The sequence below is a fragment of the Rhinolophus sinicus genome, linkage group LG09, assembly GCF_036562045.2.
Source record: "Rhinolophus sinicus isolate RSC01 linkage group LG09, ASM3656204v1, whole genome shotgun sequence".
In the NCBI taxonomy this organism is placed as follows: domain Eukaryota; kingdom Metazoa; phylum Chordata; class Mammalia; order Chiroptera; family Rhinolophidae; genus Rhinolophus; species Rhinolophus sinicus.
The window spans coordinates 96,651,921-96,674,716 of record NC_133758.1 but is presented as its reverse complement, the minus strand read 5'-3'; the positions used below and the strand labels follow the sequence as shown (position 1 = coordinate 96,674,716).

Genomic DNA, 22,796 nt, shown 5'->3' with positions numbered 1-22,796 from the left:
GTTAGAATTTTGAAGGAAACCATATGAAAGTAAAAGAAAAAAAGAAAAAGAAGTTTTAAAAATAAGATGGGACATTCAACATTAGTCTATCTGTCTGATAGCTGTCAATAAAAGTACAAAACTTTATCATGTTTATATGTCAGGTTGGGTTACGTATATACTCATACATATATAGACATATACATACATACCTACATATGTTTGTGTGTGTATATATATATATATATATATATATGATTACTTTATAAGCCAACTGCCCTTCAGGGTAGGAAATAAGAGTCCCAAGTCATTAAAAAATAACCAATCCATATCAGCTTTTAGGACCTTGATCTTATTAAGAGATGCATCATTTAAAAATTGGATATTTGCTCAAAGGAAAAGCACAATTATTAGTACATAGCTCAAAAGATGCCTTTAATCATCTAAAAAGTATTAGTTTCTGTGTTAATCAAGACCCTTTCAGTAATTTATTATAGCTTTGATAAAAGTTCTTAGTTGCCAATAAAATTTATTGAAATTGTTTTTCTGATCCTCATGAGTTAGTAATTACTACTCTCTTATTTTAGAGTAAATAAAACTTTAAAATTAAAAAGAGCTCCATAATCAAAGACAACAAAAGTAAGAATAGTCACATGGGCTTACATCAAACTTAAAAACTTCAGTGCAGTAAAGGAAATAATGAGTGAAAAAGTAATCTATGTACAGAATGAGAGAAAATATTTTCAAATCATATGTCAAATAAGGGATCAACATCCAAAATATAAGGACTCCTATAACTCAATATCAACAACAAAAAATACAACCTGATTAAGAAATGGGCAAAGGACTTAAATAGACATTTCTCCAAAGAAATATACAAATTGCCAGAAAGCATATAATGATTAATATCACAAATCATCAGGGAAATGCAAATCAAAACCACATGAGACATCACCTCATACCTGATATATGAACTATCAAAATAAACAAACAGGCAAACAAAAATAACAAATGCTGGCAAGGATGTGGATAAATAAGCACATTTGTGCACTGTTATCAGGAATGTAAAACATGGTGCATCCATTATGGAGAACAATATGGAGGTTCCTCAAAAAAAATAAAATTGTCCTATGATCCAGTTCTTGGTATGTATCCAAAACAGTTGGAAACAGGATCTCAAAGAGATAATTGCATACCCAGGTTCATTGTAGCACTACTCATAATAGCCAAGAGGTAAATGTAACCTAAATGTTTATCGATGGGTGAATGGATAAAGAAAATGTGTGTGTGTATACAATGGTATATTATTCAACCCAAAAAGGATGGAAATCAACATTAAGTGGATACTACTTCATGCTAAAATCATTGTGTGATTGTATGTGTGTGCCCTTAGAAAAACCACACTTTAAACATACATTTAAAAGAAAATGAAAATTAATCATATATAAAAAAAAATCTATATAATACAATGAGTCTGAAAATAGATACAATGATTGGATATTTAAGTGTAATTATATTGAGGAATTGAGGATGAAAATCATTAGAAGATAAAAGCATAGCTTTCACTTTGTTGTTGATGTTTGTTTGCCCTTAAACAAAACATAAAATCCATGCAGCTCCTGGGTCCCTAATAAGACTCATACTTTGCATGGCCGGTGGCAGCCATATGAACTATGAGGTCTTTATAAATGCCAGTATTATGAATGTAACTATGTTTAAGAATTATGTTGGTTAAGAGATTTACATATTTCAATTTGAATTTCCTTTTCTGTTGCCCCTTAACGTTTTTAAAATTACAAATGGATCAAAGGTAAGGCTCTTATTTGCAAATGCTATCCAAGTCCAAGCTGCAAAAATTCTCTTAAAAATTCCTAATATATTGAAAAGTAATACATCTAATAGCTTTAGAACAAAGATGAGACCAATTGTCATTTATTCAGTGTATGCCCTATGGTTGCTCCAAAGGTCAAGAGATGTCAGAGGGTAGGGGCTGTATCTTGGCTCCTAGTACCACAGTGCATGCTGACTAGATGTTCTGTCTCAGTGCACTAACAGCACATGCAAATCCTCTTGAAGTTCTAAACTGTGCATGTGTCTAACTTAATTAACTCTTTGCTGTGTTAATTGATTTCAAGATTTTTTCCAAAATGGCAAAAACGTTAAGAATGTCAAATCTGGGACAATCTCATTTTAAATGTAGATATTAAAATAAGTTTATTATCTTGGACAACTCACTTTGACTCAGGGAAGTTGTTGTTAATTCAGCTGGAAATTTAGGCAGAAGTCCTCATTGCAAATCAGATTCCTAAATTGCAGAATGTATTTGTTAATCTCTGTTTCTGTTCAAATATTTTTCACCAATGTTAAAGCTTGAAAAAATATTAGTACTATAATAGTGACTTACATATGATTAAAGAGAATTATTAAACTTTGAACATATCAATTAAAAATTAAAAGAGAAAATTTTGACCTTGAAAGAAAGATTAATATGTGGGGAACAATTCTTAAAGTGACTAAACATGTTAACCACTTTCTATGAAATCAACACAAAACTGAAATATTCTTACCCAAAACATCAAATGAAATCTCTTCTTCTTCAATAATAAATTTACTGAAAGATTTAGAGATTTGTCGAGATGAAGAAAATCACATTAAATATATACATGAACCAAAAAAAAAGGAGGCTTGATTTAAAGTAACAGTTTGTCAGGGGTGGTCGGTTAGCTCAGTTGGTTAGAGTGTGGTGCTAGTAACACCAAGGTTGCCAATTCGATACCCACATGGGCCACTGTGAGCTGTGCCCTCCTTAAAAAACAAATAAAATAAAATAAATAAATGACAGTTTCTCAGCTACCTAAGTTAGGGTTAAAATGATACAATGATGATTATCTTGAGTTTCTACTAAAAAACTTAGTAACAAACAACTAAAATTTTCTGATTAGAAAATAACAATATTCTCAACACCACATTAAGCCACAAAGAGCAACAGCTCTTCTTCAGATCCTCAATATTTATTTTTTACCTTCTCAAGGCCAAAATGTCATCTTTTTTTGTAAAAGAAAATGAAAGCCAAATGGTAAAAATGCAAAGATTTGGTTAAACAAACAGTCAGAATTTCAGTGGTTTTATCTGCAGCATGCCCAGCAACCAAACAAAGCCACGATATTGTCCATCTCTTTGACAGACAAAGAGCCTCAGAGGTCCAAAGTGACATGCCCGAAGGCTGGCACGTGATTGGGCTAATTAAATTAAATAGCAGGAAACAGCTTTTCCATTTGCCACTGCCTGGCCACACACAAACTGTAACAGTAAATCTTTTATACTAGTCAAGGAAAAAATGTAACCATTAAAAATATACAGTATCAACACACCATCCAAGAATCAGAAGCTGTATATCCACATAAACTCCCTGGGACTGCACTTCAATGCCAAATGTCTAAGAACTTCCTAATTCACTTTAGGAGCCATCCAAAAGCCCATGGCAATTAAATAGGATGGAAAAAAAAGCTCCCCCACCCCTCAAGCATTACCAACACTTTAACTTAAGCCAATATTCTTAGTGCATTGAGGACACAGTTCTACACCGAATTTAATCAAAACCTCAACACTTCTGAATTGAAGTTAAAATAAAATTTATTGCTCATTTCCCACTACTTTTATATCTTACCCCTTCCCATCCCCCAACTGAAAATTAAGAGGTAAACTGAAAAAATGCATAAAGCCTTTGGAATGTCTTAAGCAAACTCTTCTCCTATGCTCCCCATAATTTCTTACCCAATAACAGAATTTTCTGTAAGTTTGCTACTGTAGTTCTAGGCTTTTGTTTAACATAACATTATTTTAAATACATCCATACTTCATATTTCTACAAGAATTTCCCTGGGTTAGTAGGTACTTACTCATTTGTATTAATTATGGTTTTCATTAGCATTGATTTCTAATGTAAAGAACAGAGACTATGAAATAGTAACTGTCATTTTAGATAAAGTATTATGATGGAAAAATAGAGACAAGGAAACTGCTTTCTTAAGGATCTCAAAATAGAAGATTGCAAGATAATTTTAACTTAGAGACACAGCAGATTCAGAATCAGTGCATACCATGGCTTATCTGTTTAAACAGAAATGTATAATACAACATACATTGAATATGTAATATACAAAATATAAGCAGTATTCAATCTTTTTAAGTAAAAATTACATTTATGGTAGCCAGTTTTCCAATGTTATAAATATTCCCTATTCATGCTTTTCTAACTTGAGTTTAAGAATTTTAAGTAGATTTATTATTTCTTACTGTACAAAAGAGTTGATTGAACTAATGGACCATGATTTAATAAAATTATAGTATATATAATCTTTTACTACAAAAACACACCCAATTCATAGGGGTTCAATATTACTCAGAAAAAGAGAGAGAGAGAGACAATATCTAACTTTTTAAACAGATTAGAAAGGTTTTGAAAGTCAATATTACTGTTTTTTACTGGGTTTATTCCATGTAATTGTAGGACCAAATATCAACCAATATACATGGGTCAGCAATGCCTGTTCAGTCTGTGTTTGTGTACTACGCCAGAAACCAATAAGCAATTATTACTGTTTGTTTGCCCATGTCTGCTGTCAACATTAATATTTGATTGTAAAGATAACCAAAATCCAACAAATTCAAAGTCTAGGAGAAAACAGTCAAGCCACATAGAATAACTGACTTGACAGGAGCCAGTAAGTGACCAGCTTCAAACATGAAGCCAGTCTTAAGAGTGAGCTGAGCCAGCTCTTCTCCCCATCCTGCCCTCCCCAATGGATATATTTATCTCTTCACACCTTTACTGAATCCTCATTTGTGCTCCGTGGCCCTAGGCAAAAACTGATAAATCCCTGCGGTCATCCATCCCTGTAAACACCCAGGACATTCAATAGAGGCCCAGAGAACTCATGGATAAGGAGAGGAGAGAGGGGAGAGGGGAGAGGGGAGAGGGGAGAGGGGAGAGGGGAGAGAGGAATGGTTGAGAGTCAAGGCTACTATAGACCTGCCCTAAAACTTAAAATCAAGTCTTGAAAGTTTCAATGTGATCAATAATCTTTCAAGAAAGACAACAAATTTAAATTGTCTGCTATCTAATAAATATTTACTAGACAGTAAAAGGGGCTGGAAAATAATAACAATACTCAAGAGAAAAATTAAGCACTGATAGCAGACACAGAAATGGCAGAAACAAGAGAGTCAATAGTAAAGGATGTTAAAATGAATATTATAAATATATTCAAGGATTTAAAGGAAAACATGTATATAAGGAGGATATAGATGGAAAATATATAAAAGAACCAAATGAAATAAGCCCCTAGGTATAAAAAATACAGTATCTTAAACAAATAAATTTTGGACGTGAATAAAAGAAGTTTATCCACCAGAAAAAAAGATGATAGCAATAGAAACTATTCAAATTGAAAGAGAGAGAAGAAGAAGAAAAAATGTACAGAGATTTACAAACCAGTGAGACAATATCAAGTTGTCTACCCCAGGTGTAATTGGAGTCCCAAAAGAAAAGGACAAAAACTCACATTTTCCAAAAATTTAAAAAGTGGAAACCGACACATACACGAAGCTCAGTGAACCAAAGCAGGATACAAAGAAAACTGCATTAAGGCAAATAATAACAAGTTGCTGAAAACCAGTGATAAGAAAATCTTAAAAACAAGTAGAGGAAAAATACACCACCTGATTTTAAGACTTGCTATAAAATAATAGTAATCCACATTCCATGGTACTGGTGCAAAGTTAGACATATAGAGCAATGGAATAAAAGAGTTCGGAAATTTGCTTACACACATGTTCAACTGAGTTCTAAAAATGGCAACAGAATAATTAAAAGGAACAAGGAGAATCTTTTCAAAAACTGGTACTGAAAAATTTGGGTATCTGTGTAAGATAATGAAGCTCAGCCTTTCTTCACATCATACACAAAATTATTGGTTCAAAATGGCTTTGCCTTGAATGTAAAAACTAAACTAGAAGAAGAAATGGAAGTAAATCTGTAATGCGTGGTGTCAAGCGGGGTCTCTGGTCCCGCTCCCCACATAAGAACGCAGGACATGGTGAGCTGATGGCCATCGAATCACAGTTGATGGCCATTTACTACCTGAGCCAGCACCTTTCTATGTGAGGCCGAGAGCCTGGAAACTGCACTCTGGGGCTCTGTGCCCACAAAATCTTTCTTAGGTGGGACACTAAAGCACTAACCATTGAAGAAAAAAATCAATACAATCGGATCCATCAAAATTAAAACATTGTGCTCTTCAAAATAAAAGACAAGCTATGGGCTAGGTGAAAATATTTGCAACACATAGTATATATAGAAATGGATTGAATCCAGAATCTATGTTACTCCTGTAATTAATAATAAAAAGCAGACATCCAATCCAAAAACGGGCAACGTAGCTGAATCAACAATTTACTCAGGAAGATATACAAATGATCTGTAAGCACATGAAAAGATGACATCAGGGAAGTACAATATAAAACCACGATGAGACTCTACTACACATCCACTAGAATGCATAAAGTTTAAAAAATATCTGACAATACCAAGTGTTGGTAACAGGAACTCTAAATACAATGTAGATGAGAATGTAAAATAACTACCAATCCAAAGTAATTTGGCAGTTTCTCACAAAGTTAAACAAATACTTAGCATACAACTCAACAGTTACACTTCTAGGTATTTCCCCAAAGAAATAAAGACAAATAGACAATGTCTACCTAGACTGGTATTGAATATTCATAGCAGCTTTATTCATAATCACCCACACCTGGAAATAACCAACATTTCCATCAAGAGATGAATATTTAAACAAACTGTGGCATATCCATATAATGGGACACTACCCAGCAATAAAAAAGACCACATTACTGAGACACACTTGGATGGATCTGGAAGCATTTTCTGACTGAAGGAAAAAAAAAATCAAAATCCAGACAGAAAATATCACTGACACTTTTTACATGGCTGATATATATGAGATTCTAGAAAAATAAAAACTAATGCACAGCGACAGAAAACCGATGAATGATTGCCTTGAGCTTAGTGGAGAGTGGAGGGTGGGACTTGATTAAAAAGGAGCAGGAGGGAACTCTTTGGATATAAATATTCTATATCCAGGTTGTGATGTATACATTTGTCAAAATTCATCAAACTGTACATATATAATGAGTGGATTTTTGTATGTGAATTATATTTCAAAAAAAAGTAGATTAAAAAAGCAAAACTTAAGGAGCTAAAGTAACCGAAGTGAAAATATCATTTCTAAATTTGAATTCAAATTATTATGGGGGGATAAAACCTAGGGCATTAGATTTGGACTTTATTGAATCCCTAGAAGAGCTTCTTTCTGGGAATTTTTTAAAACCTATTTCCATATCTAGAAGAATATTATATTGAGAAATAACCAACCAGTGTCATATATAAAGGTATAAAATATACGGAGATGCTTAAAGTTTGTATGAAGTAAAGAAAATTTAAAAAATAAAGGAATCAATTGAATATATTTTCACCAGTTTGTCAGATGATTCAACTAATAAATATCAAACCATTTAAAATATGCACCAGAACATTGTTAAATTTACTTTAATTCATAAAGTATAAAGAGGGATTTGATATCACCACCATCATGACAAAACATATGTAAGATACTGAAAATGTAAAATAGGCTTATTCTTTGCTGTGTTAAATGAAGGTAGTAGAGAGAGGGCTGATGGCTATTCAAAATTAGTGAGCCATTTACTTAAAATCAAGAAATCATTGCAGGATTTCTTGTTCCCAGATGGAAGTACCATAATTTAATATTCACCATCCTGGGGACAGAAAAAACCCTTCCCACCTCCCCTCATCCCGCGCCAAAAAAAAAAAAAAAAAAAAGATTTTCAGTGCTTCTGTCAAAAAGCAAAGACACGGAAAAGTTGAGTACAGACAGTCCCGATTTACGATGATTTGACTTACGATTTTTTGACTTTACGATGCTGCGAAAGCGATATGAATTCAGTAGAAACCGTTGTTCAAATTCTGATTGTTTCCTCGGCTAGAGATAGGCAATAGGGTACACTCTCACGCGATACTGGGCGAGAGACATGAATACCGGGGTAAACAACCGATGCTCTACACTGTAGTATTAAATGCATTTTCGACTTATCGCTGCTGTTTTCAACTTATGATGAGTTTACCGGGACCTCATCCTGGTAAATCAAAGAGTGTCTGCACTTACTTATTTCATGCTGACTCCAAAGACAGGCAGAGCCCCATGCAACTGTTAAAAGAAAAATCCCTTGTAGGCTACAAGGGAGGCCAGTTTTCTGATTGACAGCCTTGCTGCTGATAATGGGGTGGGAATGAACTTGAGAGGACAGCGGGGCTTAGATAGAACTTATCCGAAGATTCTCTTCCTGATCAATATATTTTTCTAAATATATTCTTTAGCATGAAGATCACTAGGTTGATCATTCATACCTAGAGTTGGTTTAAATTTGATGAATCCGTAGTTGAAATCTGATTTTTAAAAAAATGGGCTTCATTTTATGGGAGGTAAAGGAGATAGAAGGCAAATGAGTGGAGAGGAGGAAGAGAAGTAATGTATTCCCAGGATCTCCCAAAGATCATCTCAACCTGGGTATCGCCCTAGGAGACAGTGAGAAAGGGTTACAGATGAGTCAATGCTAACAAACATCTGCAGTAACTTAGTCTGTACACATACTGGCATTTTCTGTGTGTGTTGGGACATGAAAAGGTAGGGAAGCACTGTCCTAGGATGGATTTTTATTATCTGAAAAGCAAGTTATTCATTATTAACAAGAGAAACTGAGTGTGGGAAACGTTCCTACCAAGGAGAAGAAAGTTACTGAAGTCCCAAGTTCTTAGTAATGTTGTTAATACTGACGTTTATAGCAATTGCTAACTTGTACCCTGCACCAAATCTGCTACCACATATTATATTATTTACATACATGAATCCATTGAAACCTCACAACACCCCAACAACAAAAAATGCAATTGTTAATCACCATTAACAAATGAGTAAACTGAGGATTGGCAGAATTAAGTAATTTGCTTCAGGTGGAGTTGTTAATGGATGAAGTAGAAACTCCTGAAGTCCAACTATAGAATCAGCATCATAACCACTAGCAGATACATCTGTAAGGCAGTTCCACACAAAGACAAGAAAAGAGGCCACTGTTCAAGTGTGATGCATTCGTAGTCAAAACAACACATTAATTTCCATGTTCAGTAATTGTTTTCTTTATTTAAATATGCATAAAATGAAATCAATTAACGTTTTAAGATTAATATGAATCATTTTGTCTTCTTTCCCAGCTCCAACTTTCAAAAATTATCTATAGAATACATGGATATAAAAAAATATGCTAAAGAGACCATGAAAATTATCTGATGCTGTAATTTTATCTAAAACGTGTCAGATAGTACAATCGAAGTAATAAGCAAAGATTCATATAGAATATAAATTACGAAAAATCAATCGAGTCTTGGTAACATTGAATTATAAATTCATCAAGAAAAACATTTCCATCATTTACCCCTGGCTGAAAATGAAAATTAAATAGCCACTATTATTACTAGAGTGAGTGTAAAGAAAAAATTACTAATGCGGACATGCAGTACAAGAAACAGTGCCAAACAATAAAAACGATTCTTCATTTCACACAGAAAACAAAAGTGAGCTTATAATCATCATATGGAAGAAAGTGTACTTTAGCCATTAAGAAATCTGAATAAGAGAAATGTGAAACAAAAATCATTCAAAAGAAGTTGAATTGAGCACTTCACACAGTCGTTGTGTGGTGCTAGGAACACTGTATATTATATTTCCCCTGGCTTCAAAAGGCAAAAAAGACATAATAACACACAGGTAATGAAAAAAAAAATTACATGGTAAACTGTATGGAACTGATTCCAAGTTGACTGACGAGTTCAGATGGCATAAAGGAGAAAAGAAGAAAAGAATTTGGAAAAGGAAGTTACAGGATTTCCACATAGGGAGAAAAGCGAGATGAAACCCATGAGTTTGGAGCCCCAAGTTGAAAATTTGCTACACATGTTAAGTCATTAAGTTAGATTGGGAGGGATGAGTGCTTGGTCAGAGAATAAAAGTCAAATTATGACGGCTGAAACAGCGATATCATTCAGATGAAACAATTCAGAAGATATTGTAGGTTCGCCATTAAGGATGGAACAATGATATTGGTATTTTACAGTAAGTTAATTGAATTAGTATACAGATCACACTGAGGTGGAAAGAGGCTATTGCAATGATAAAAGAACAAATTCATTTTAGTATTAAGGTAGTGACTAGGGAAAGCAAAGCCAAAGATAAAGTGATATGATGGCTTGAAATCAGGAATAGGAGTACCATTTGTTTATAAGAGATAAAGAAGAGGAGACAATCAAAGAGGAATTCATAGTTATCCGGTGTCTAAATGGTGGTTCCATTGACAGAAAAAAGAAGAGCTCAAAAAAAACAGCATGTTTTACAGATGGTGAATTTACTAACATTGAGATGACTGCGAAGCATTAAGTGAATTGTCCTTATGACTGATAGTATTAATAAAACTTAATAGACTTTGAGTTGCCTTTAAGGTACAAAACAAAGAGATATTTAAACTCCTAAACCCTTAAGATGCCGCAGATCTCTTTCAACACTAAAATTTTATGCCTCTATGTTAGATTAAGTAACAGCAATAGAAAGATACTGGCAAGAGCAAATATTCATTTGTTCAGGTTTTGTAGCTCACTTCTTTCCAAAGTGATGTAGTGAGAGGTCTATTAACATAATATAAAATGAGAGAAAGATGATCTAAAGCAGCATTCTACAGTAGAAAATATGTGAGCCACAAAAGGAAGCCACATACCTAATCTTAAATTTTCTAATAGTCATTAAAAAAGTAAAAGAAAGCAGGTAAGATTTTAATAATGTTATATAACCTAATCTGTTTAAAATATTATCATTTTAATATGTAATCAATATACATCTTTGTTACTTCGATATTAATATACATTTTATACTATGTCTTTGAAATCTGGTGAGTGTTTACACTTAAAACATAACTCAATTCGTACCAGTCACATTTTAAATTCTCAATAGATAGATACACGTGGCTACCAGTTTGGACGGTACATATAGGGATCGTCGCAGAAATTCTGTCAACAGAGGCACAAAGTTCAAAGCACAGACACGAACATTAGTTCAACATAAAACTTAAGTGCAAAGTAGGCATAAATAGAAATGAGTAACCAGGGTAAAATTTTAAAGCCATATAAATGAAAAATAACTCCGATTTAGTTTGTAAAAGTCACCAGAAAATAAAGGCATTAAAAAAAATAAACTTAATGTTTTCTTCAGTTTATATTAGGTATAATAAACATCAATATTGTAGCATTTAATTGATTCATTGAGAAGAAAAAATCAAAATAAAAAGCTAGGAAGCAATAAGAAGCAGCGAAACAAAAGGCAGAAAAGCAAGACCAAAATCAACTAGAAATAAAGAAAACAAAGCTGATGCATGAGAAAATAGAGTCCACCAATTAAGTTCTGATCGCATTAAAAATCACTCAAATGGAGAGAAGAATATTAAAACAAAAATGTATATAACTCAAAATGGATCAAAGACCTAAAAGTAAATGCTAAAATTATAAAACTCTTACAAGGAAACATAGGGGTAAATCTTTGTGACATTGGATTAGGCAACTGTTTCCTAAACATGACACTAAAAGTGTAAGCAATAAAAGAAAAAAAAATAGATAAACCTAGACTTTAACAAAATGTAAAGTGTTTGTGCATCAAAGGACACTATCAAGAAAATGAAAGACTACCCCACACAATGGGAAAAAAATATTTGCAACTCATATATCTGATAATGGTCTTGTATCCAGCATATATTTAAATACTCTTTGCAACTCAACAACAAAAAGACTAGCAAGCCAATTTAAAAATGGGCAAAGGACTTCAACAGACATTTCTCCAAAGATGTACAAATGTCCAATAAGTAAATGAAAAGATGTTGAATACCATTAGTCATTAGTAAGACAGAAATCAAAACAATAGGCTAGTACTTCACATCCACTAGGCTAGCTACAAAAAAAAAAAAAAAAAAAAAGAAAGAAAGAAAAATAACAAGTGTTGGAGATGATGTGGAGAATTGGAACCCCTCATACATTGCTAGTGGGAATGTAAAATAGGCCACTGTGTTAAACAAGTTGGCGATTCCTCAAAAGTTAAACAGAGTCACCATATGATCCAGCAATTTCACTCCTAACTAGGTATATACAAAAGAGAACTAAAGACATATGTTAACACAAAACTTGTACAGGAATGTTCAGAGCATCATTACTCATAATAGCCTCAAAATGAAAACAGTCCAAGAATCCATCAACTCATCAGTGGATAAACAAAATATAGTATATTCATACCGTGGCATATTATTCAGCCATAAAAAGAATGAAGTACTGATACATGCTATCATGTGGACGAACCTTGAAAACGTTATGCAAAGTGAAAGAAGCCAGACACACAAAAGGGCACATAATGTATGATTTCACTTATATGAATTGTCCACAATACATAAATCCACAGAGACATAAAGTAAATTAGTAGTTGCCAAAGGGTGGGGTGGGGTGAGGAATGGGGAGTGACTGCTTAGTTGGTACAGGATCTCTTTGAGTTGATGAAAATGTTCTGGAATTAGACAGTCGTATGGCTGCAGTCGTATGAATATACTACAACCACTGAACTGTACACTTGAAAATGATTAAAATGGTGAATTTTATGTTATATGAACTTCATCTCAATTAAAAAAAAAACAACAACAATGTACAACAAGTAGCTGAGAAATGGGGAAGAAAAATAGTTTGCCAAGTGTTGGTGAATTAATACTCTACAAACACACTAAGAAATTATTTCTATTAGAAGAGAAAAATAAGCAAAAAAGGACAAATATTATGAAAGAAATAATAGCAATAAACACAGTGAGAATAATCTATAGTTGAGTTAAAATGCAGATGGAACAGAAAAATATACAAGAAATGTGAGAGAGTCTATTTTGGAAACTATGAATTAGAGAACCCAAGACTCTTAGGTAAAAGCTATGAAAAATCAGGCCATATTTCAGGAAGTGGTTTAGGGCTCCTGGCCATCTCCAGAACACCGTTTCTGAATCAGATTCTCCCAAAGGGCTTGAAAAATGTAGATTCCTGGGCTTCCTGTCAGGACAACAGAATCAGAACCCCTGGGGGGTGTGGTCAGAATCTGAATTGTCAACAGCTTCCTTCAAGGGGATTTCTATGCACCTTTCGATTGGAAAACCACCTAGGAAGGCTAGCACAAATGTCCCTATTTTCTTTTTCACAACATTTTATACAGACTATTATAGTTCAAATAATTATCAAGTGCTTCCTGGATAGGTCAAAAAGTTTTTAAAAAGGCAACATCCTAATGGCTTAGAAATTGGAGTCTCTTAGTCTTGGTTTGGAAATCAAGGTAAAAAGTACTGAAGAAGAGCTATAAGCTAATTGAAATCTTTTCTCGTTCTCTCCCAGCGCAGTCCCTCTTTTTCTTTCCATCCCAGGACTGTCTCTGGTCAGAAACAAGAAACTCACAAATTTTCATGATTCAAAATGTTGCACATAACGTATACAAGAATTAGATCTCTCATCTGTGATTTAGAAAGAGTCCTACTAATCTCTTAACTTATAGCAAGGTTTAAAAGAGAAAATTGATTCAAAACAGTTTGGAAAGGTGGATGGGCAGTGGGAGAGAGAGAGACAGAGAGGGAGGAGGGAGGGAGAGGGGGAGAGAGAGAGAGGAAGAGAGAGAGAGGAAGAGAGAGAGAGAGAGAGAGAGAGAGAGAGAGAGAGAGGAAATGAGTCAAAGTATCAATGAATTAATGAACTAGCACATGAAAAAATAATTGTTGCACAAGTATAGCATGGTGGTAAAGTTTGAGCACAAGTACTCTCCAGTTCTTGAATGCCTGGGTTTAAACCAGAGCTACACTTTCACTGACTGGGTAACCTTGATCTTATTTAACTTCTCTGTGCTCCAGTGCCCTCATCTCTGCAATAGGACAATAATTACCTACCCATAAGGTTGTCGTGAGGACTAAATGAATAGATGTAAAGTGCTTAAAACAATACATGCTACATTGTATGTTTGCAATAGCCGAAAAGTCTTCTTTGTAAATCCAGATGGTCTCCTAAAGCTTCCTTGTCTAAACCCTACAGTTTATTAAGCCTTAAAGAAGTGATTATAAAATGAGAGTAGAAACTTTTTAAATTGTTAAGTTCTTAGAAGTTACATTCGCAATATCCTGTTTTATTTGCCTGATTTCTTTGGTCGCCCTCCCGTACTTTCCCTTTAAAATTATCAGTTATAAAGGGAATTTACCTCTCAAACTCCTTCTCTTGCATTCCAAGTCTCTGATTATAATTGGTTACAATTTGAAGATCTCAATTATTTATCATTGTTAACCCACAATTATATACCTACAATTACATGCTTCCATTATTTTGGAAAAAAAAAAAAAAAAATCACAAAGAAATGCCAAATTAAAAAAAAAATACTGTTGTCTTCCTATGTAACTATTGAGCAGGTTTCAAAAAAAAATGTTTAGTGTCTGAATTCCTTTTTTACATCCTTTAGAACAAAAATAATTATGAAACATAAAAATTTCTTAAAAACTGTCTTTCTAAGATCCATGAAAAGTAGAAATCTCCATTTCAACATCCACCTTCATGAAGGAGAAGGCCGCTTTTTACTGCCAGAAGAGAAAAATCCGATGGTTATTTATTTCCAGTGCTGACAAAAACTATTTTCCTGAAGAAAAAGTTTCTAACATGCAATTGATGCTTTTCATTAAAACAGCCACTTCACACTTTGGAGATCAGCTATACAGCATACAACCGTTACCTAACTGATTCCTCCAACTCTTTCTGAGGATCTCTAGTACCAAGTTAATCTTGTAATTTTTATAGTCCAAAGGCAATTTTCAGGATATTATGACTAGAATCAATGGTATTTCCACAATTTGGACCAATTTATTAAATTTATGGCATGATGGAATGTAATCTCTTTTGTAACAATCAATATTAGCTCCTGTATTAACAATCTAGTGCCATATTATTGTGACTTAGAGTAACATTAATTTGTATGACTCTATTAAAGTTTATATTAAGGGAATCAAAGAATACAAAACAAATATGTGTAACCTATTGAACCAAAAAAACAGCAACACACTATGAAATATTGACTGATAAGTTTGGCTAGCAACTGGCCATCAGAGAAACAGGGTACCCCAAAGCCTATGGGATGTGTATGACCCAATTCCCTTTATCTGAGTCAGGCTCCTTATTTTTCACACTAGTATTATAATAAGTGTTTCCATATAAGAGGAGGTCATTTAATTACTCTTTTCTCTTTAAATTTCTGTACTGTCCATTTATACTTGTAGGTCAGGCTCTCATAGTTAATAGATAACACTATCACGATACATGGAACATTACTCATTTTAACATTTATTGAGTGCTTGTTATATTCAAGGGATTATATTAACCTTTTTAAAAATAATTTTTTAAGTTGTTCAAAACTAGGACCTGACATCTATTTATATAAAATTTTATATGCAGAAGTTAACATCAAAGATGATAACATATCATGATAAAGGCCACACTGGGGAAATGAAATGCAAAAATTTTATATATGCGTTTGCTAGTTGATAATGGCTATGTAAATAGTTTAAATTCATTATTGTTGGATTTATTTATTTTTAAATGGTATTAGAACTGCTCAAAATCTCTTTATTTTCTCATTTCAACAAAGAATGGTGATATATTTTGGTATAAGAGACCTAGTGCAGGAGCTTCAAATTCGATTATATATATCAAGTTTACACAAAGCCATATGTATGAAAGGGGATCTTTTAAAAAAAACTTTATTTGAGAAAGGAAGAGACTTATAACAGAAGGCAAGAAGAGAAACATACAAACAATATATTTACAACACAAAACAAGAGATCACCTTTAAGGGTGTAAATTATAATAAATACAGTAGATTTTAAAAGAGACAATTATCAATTAGTTCTAAGATTAAGTCCAGCTTTTATTTTCACTGGTTCCAGGTAGTTTATTAATTAAATTCAAAGACTATCAAATTCAAACAATTAATGTCCACCAACTGTACTGATGAAGCTCTCTCAAATGACATTATAAAAAATAGTTTTTTGTTTGTGATTACATATCTTTGAAGTGATATTAATATTATACAAAAGCCTGCTCAGCCACATGTTCCTCCCCAAATAAAATGTATTTTAAAAGATGCACTATCCCTTTTTTATGAGATTGAAAAAAAGACTTTATAAAGAAAATGTATATTTATGAGATGGAAAAAATATACAATTTTATGTTAGAAATGCCATATTTTAAATGCAAAACAACTGACAAACAGTCATTTTAATCTGAAGGAATAGACTAACCAAAATATGTTGGTAATAGGAAGTGTTGCCTATTACAGCTATTTGTCAAATTATCAGGACTTTCATTATATGGAAAAATTTTAAACTTTCTAACATCTAGTTATGTTAATTTAATTTGAATGGAGACTTTTTAAAAAAGGATAATGTATCTTTAGCAGTAACCTTTTTTAAGAAATATTTTTTAAATGTCACAGCAAAATGTAAACAATACATGCCAATAACATATATTTGTACAATGTCTACATTTGGCAAAACCGCTGTATCTCCTTTGAAACAGGATACTACACCTTAAAATACCTCCGATTTAGAAATATAAATATTTTAATAGAAAAACTTCACAAAGATTCTAGGTCAATTTGGATTATCCATATTAAAGGGGTCTTAATACAACGAATCTTTAACTAGCTTAACAAAAGTAAACCCATAAACCAAGGTAAACATATCAAAAGGGAGTATGAAGGAAATGTTCCAGTGAAAAGCTTCCTTAACAATTTCCCTACTTGTGGTGTTATTTTCTTAGACAATAAATCAATTCATAGAGTGCCCTTTAAAAACCGAACGAGTAAAACACTATCCTCCGTTTTTTTTGGGTTTTTTTTTCCCTACATTCCCCAGTACATGAATCACTTGGACTTCCTGTTTCCACAAGGCATTTCCTGTTCAGCCTCATAGAATCAGCTTTCTGTAGAACAGCAGGAACCTGACAAAGAACTGACTTAAATAAACAGAGTCTTCTGTTGCCTTCAAAGTTATTTGTATTTCATAGCATCAAAGGACACAGTCCTTCTGAAGGTGCATTATGTACAGGTAGATTCTTTTGTTAAACCTAGCTTTCCTAATTTTTTTATTTGCCAGAAAGGTATGGCATATGCCGTGTCATTATGGAATTATATTTAAGAGCTCCTAGGGGTGATGATTATAAAATATGATACACCTTCTTTTCAACATGATTTTGACTTCATAGCAGAAAATAATCATACTGTTAACTGTGTTTTCTACAAATGTAGATACAACATAGTATCTGATTAGACCATAAAGCTGCACGTTACTTCTTGCCGATATTTGCATCTGCTTCATTTGATGTGTTTTCATAGACAATGTCATCAAATAAAACAAGATAAAAGTAAAATGAACAGTGCCAGGTGAGACATAATGCAATATTTAAAATAGTACTGTACTTTGCATCTATATATTGAAAACCACCTCTATTCCTAATATTTTCAACTGCAATCTATACAGTGACCTAGGAGTATTGGCATGGGAGCCATAACATTTCACTTAACAAAAATGAGAAAGGAAGGAAGGGGAAGACTACCTTTAACAGTGTTCAAGACTGTAGTATGATACATTATGTACAATGATGTGAAAATTGAATTCTACATATCAAAACAAATCAAGAACTAATAGAATGTTTCATTGATCAGACTGGGAAATTATATCCAGCAGTCAGTGATCTCAACAGATAAAACTAAAACAAACAAACAAACAAACAAACAAAAAACCCAGTGAGTTCGTTTTCCTTAGAAGTAATTGGTGTGACAGGCTTTGGGATGATTTAAAGCCCATTAATTACTTGGATACTTAATGTAGTATAATTTAAGTGTAACAGGTATTTCCTTACCAGTGGAGTTTCAATGAAACCTTGATATCTACATAGAGATCATTATATATAGAGATCTCTAAATAGATATATCTGCATTAGTTAGAATCCTTAAACACTAAAATCAAATCATTCAGAGATATAAACAGATATCCATTAACCAAAACCTGCAGTGCATTCCATATTCAGATAATGACTTTAATTACAAATCCTGGAGCTAAATCTTTGCCTATTACCTGTTGCATAAAAGCAGCCTGCTCCCCAGATTCCATTTCCTGGATCTGAGCATCTTCATCACTGTCCACTGGTTCCTCCTTGACCTTCACAGCCCCAACTTGTCCCCGTGTGTCATCCACACAAGCACTGCTGTCGCTCCTAGTGCTGTTGCCACTAGAGGGCGCTCTGTCTTCCTGCATCGCCTGGTCCCCCTGAAGCTCTTCCTCTGCTTCCTCGAGGTGACTGCCTGGTTGCTTCAGTTGTTCAATAGATTTCGAAAGCAGCTAGAAGAGAGCGTTCAGGGGTTCAAAATTCAATAGTTTTCGGTGGTAACAGAGCAGCAAAACACACTTTGATCTCTAATGACTCTTTAACTCACTTAAAAATGGTGGAGAAGAGATAAATAAAATTTTTCTATGGAAACCATTAAACTTTCACAAGGTCAGGTTGTACTGAGTCAATTTAATCCAAATAAGCCTGAGAAATTTTTTTCTCAAAAGAGGAAATATAATGGAGACAATGGAAAGGTAATGAAAAATTTCCAAAAATCTCATTTTTCAACAAATGTCAACCACTATAAAAGACAGAAGCACAAATGCTAATAGTCCTTCTTGTCTACAGAATGTTCCTGTATCTAAATGGTCAAATGACAAAATATCTTCTTATCTATACTTGTAAAACATGCAAATATTGATTTTGAAATTCTGAAGTTTAAAAAGATGCAGGACTTAAAAAACGTTTGACAGCACTAAAAATATTTTATGAATATATCCAAAAGGAAATTAAATATTAGGAGAAAAAAGAAATTATTTATTCACTTGAAAATTATTATTTAGACCTTTTATCTTGTAAATTAAATCATACTTAATCTTCAGAAGTGTATGAATTAACTGCTCATAAATTAACAAAGATAACTGAAAATATACCTAAATTAAACAATAGCATAAAATCGTATACAAGCTCAATACATGGGGAAAAATTCTCAAGATGAGTTTATCTCACACAGGCCTTTTGTTTTGACAGTGACCCTATTGACATCATCTGCAGATCTTGAACTGCTTTCAAAAGTGCTTCGTTTTCTGCTGAGTCAGTGCCCATGGAAGCAACATGCCAATTTTTGTAAAAAGCAGCATACTTAGAATACCACCACTAAAATCATAAACACAGATTTTTCTATGTAAAATTCAAGTTTACCTCCCACTCACACCTATCTTTTTAAAACTCAATGCATGCACATAAGTTATTCAAACTTTGAAGAGTGATTTAACCTCTTCAGTTTGAGAGACTTTCCTCCAGTCCAGACAACCTCAAATGGCCCAGCACAGTCTGCGGAAGCCCTTCACTTTCACTGTAGGTAGAATTATTGTGAGTTTTCGTTCACTTGTTCAATAAATATTTACTGAGTGCCAACTATGTTCAAGACACCATTCTAAGGGTTGGGAAAACAGCCATTGCCCTGCCCTCGTGGCACTTACAGGTTAGTGTGTTAGAAAGGCACCAAATTGATAAATAAACTCATTCTTCTTTTTAAGTATGGTATATGAAAAAAGGAAAGAAACACAGTTTGTTAGAAGAGAATACATATACTAGTTGGCATAGGAGTGGAATGTAGATTGTTAAGGAAGGTTTCACTGAGGAAGTGCTACGTGTAGGCTGAGACAGGAAAGATGAAGGACGGAAAGCAATAGTTAGATGTGTGTGAGGGGTGGAAATAAAGGTCAAGAGCATTTCTAGCAGAAGGCATGGTGTGTAGACTAGAAAAGGAGCCCAGCACATTTAGGCCGGCACATTTGAGTTTTGTTGTGAAACTGAAAGACCAGTGGGGTCGGAGCACAGGAAGACAGGGAGTATGCTGGAAGATGATGTTGGATAGAGTGACACAGGTTATAATACATTTGGGTTGAGAATAAGATTTTAGCAAAATAACATATAACTTAGCGTAAACTATATATAAGACCTAAACATCACCAATCCTAAGGGAGACATGATCAAGCTAAGAGATTATATACCAATCAAAATTCCTATCAAAATGAAGAAGGCAATTTAAATATCAATTTCCTTTGGGCCTACCCTCTAACTTCTATTGTTCCTGGGCAGTCATCATAAGGAGGACATTTATCCCAGCATGCTTTAAATGTCATTAAGTACTTTTTCGAAAACCTTCTACAGAACTTTTGTACTGATTCTGAATGCTCCTCAGCTCTTTATGTCTTAAAGACAAAATACGTCGCACACTGCTGAGATTTTGGAGAAGAGAGACAATGTAACATTCCTGAACTTTGACTACACAATTGCGGAATCCCATTTCACTGGCTGTTGGAAAAAGAATACGTAACACCACAGAAATAAAACAGGATTTTAATGGAAAAGTCCCAGTTTTGGCTGGGACACCAAGAATAAGGACACTGGGTGACAAACATCCACTCATTCTTCACAGAGAGAGATCAGTCAGTCCCGTAATTCTTACCTCCATCAACCACTTCAGACAACATACAAGAACAGGTTAGAGAATCTCGTGGAGAGAAAGGCATTTATCTACGAAAAGGTATTAGTCAGGTGAAGGAGGCTGCAGGAGCCCTTCAGAGGGACTGTCGGCGAGGAGATTGCTGCTATTCATTTTCTGTAAGGATGCTTGCTAAGCTGGAGAAACTCTCCCTCTCACTACTGAAGCTTAGTTCGGCAAATTCCATGGGAGCTAGATTGCATCAGAGTTGGTGGGCCAATGATACTTGTGAGTCAGACACCTCTGAGAGGTGTTCAAAATATCTTGCCTATGAGAGCCTCTATAAGGACAAGAGAAAAAAATTATACGGGGTTTGTGGTCACAGCACAGGAACTCAAGGCCATTCATGAAAGGTCAGTCAGAGAGCACATGACCAGGGTCCAGGAAATGCCATGTCAAAAGTCCTTGCGTACTGAAGGTGACTCTGCATCTTATTCAGCTTCTAGATGCCTGAACACAGGAGGATTTAATAACCAAGAGGAAGTTACAAATACCATCTGCTAAGTAAAAAGACCTTTGTGTTGCTATTCCTGTCCTTCCCAGTCCCAGTTCCACCATGGCCTCTCACTGCCTTGACCTCCTAATATCTAGGAGTCTTGTCCTCTGCTCTACCTCAGCTTTCAGTACCATGATCACGCCCTAGACCTGGTCTTTATCCGTAACTGTATACTCTCCTAAATATGAGTTTCAAACATCATTCCTTTCTTCTGGCTCATCCTCAGAATATTCTGACTCCAACCATCCCTCATCTCTAGAAGGTCCTCCATGCGATTGGGTAACTAACTGGTTGGCTATTGAGCCAACCACATTCTCACTGCCCATCGCCCAACCCCCTCTTCTCTTACTTTCCTCCTTCCCGGACTAGGTTCAATTCTCCATCATTAAAAATCACTCCCTTACTTTATCTTCAATTCCCCTGCCGTTTTCAAAACTAAGACTTCCAAACTTGATTAATACTAAATCTCTGCCAAACCCAAGCAGGTGAGTAAGCAAGGAAACAAATAAACAATCTGCAATCATACTGAATGTTTCTCTTCAAATTCATGACCGTAACCCTCAAATGGGACTTTATGCTACCTCTACCTGGCAATCCTACTTCATTTCTCTAATTTACTCCCCCTTTTGCAATGACTATTTCAAACTACCTCCTCTCTCCTCAGATCTCTAATATCCAGACCTTTTCCTCAGTCCCTGCTGATACCTTTGCTTCTTATTTCCCTGAGAAAATAGAAGCATCAGCAGAGAAACTCAACTGTCCCTTTCACCCTTTCTCCCGTTACAATGAAAGCAGTGTTTGCACTCCTATCTCAGTCAATCCCTTGGCTTAATGCCCTGATCTTATCAACTCCTGCAATTACCCACTCTGTTGTCCGTCACACATTTCCCTCTCTGCTGGAGTATTCTCGTTTGTACGCTTTCAGTATTATCATCTGTCTTAAATATAACCTCCCTTGACACCCACAAAAACCATTACGTACATTTCTTCACAACAAAACTCCTTGAATTGTCTCTTTTCATTGTCTTCATTTTTCTTTTCTCATTTGCTTTAGAATTCACAACACCTAGGCTTTCATCCCCACTATTTAACCAAAATCTCTCGTTACAAAAGTCAATAATGACTGCATAAATGTCAAATCAAATGGCAATTTAAATAGACTATTAATACATGTCAGTGAGGGTGAAGCATTTTAGAAAGGAAAACAAGACAAAATCATAGCATCTTTGAAAGTAAGCGATTAATATTACTAGTGTTGGTGCAGCCAAAGGCCAGACAAACTATGTGTGAATTTACTGGAATACAATTTCCCAAAGATAGCAAGTGTGTCCAAGAAAATCTCTAACATTGACAAAATGCTGAGTGTTCACAGAATATATCATATGTACATTTTAACAGAAAACCTTCTAAAATCCGACATGTTAATATATTTCTGAGGTCATTGAAGTACCCCAAAATCACATCATTTCATC

The 22,796-nt window shown here is 34.2% G+C and overlaps 1 protein-coding gene across 21 annotated transcripts in view; it reads right to left on the bottom strand.

Moving 5' to 3' along the window:
* HDAC9 (histone deacetylase 9) overlaps positions 1-22,796 on the bottom strand; it is an 858,791-nt gene that overhangs the window by 307,042 nt on the left and 528,953 nt on the right. For 15 of the 21 annotated variants that reach the window (XR_012498895.1, XM_074340815.1, XM_019727246.2 and 12 more), the window contains one exon: positions 18,346-18,609. Coding sequence is in view for 20 of the 21 variants with exons in the window: in XM_074340815.1 (XP_074196916.1) it covers positions 18,346-18,609 (264 nt within the window). In the remaining variant the exon portion in view is untranslated. Of the gene's footprint in view, positions 1-15,953; positions 18,610-22,796 lie in introns of those variants that run through there. The other 6 variants (XM_074340819.1, XM_019727304.2, XM_019727295.2 and 3 more) reach the window with 1 other exon arrangement.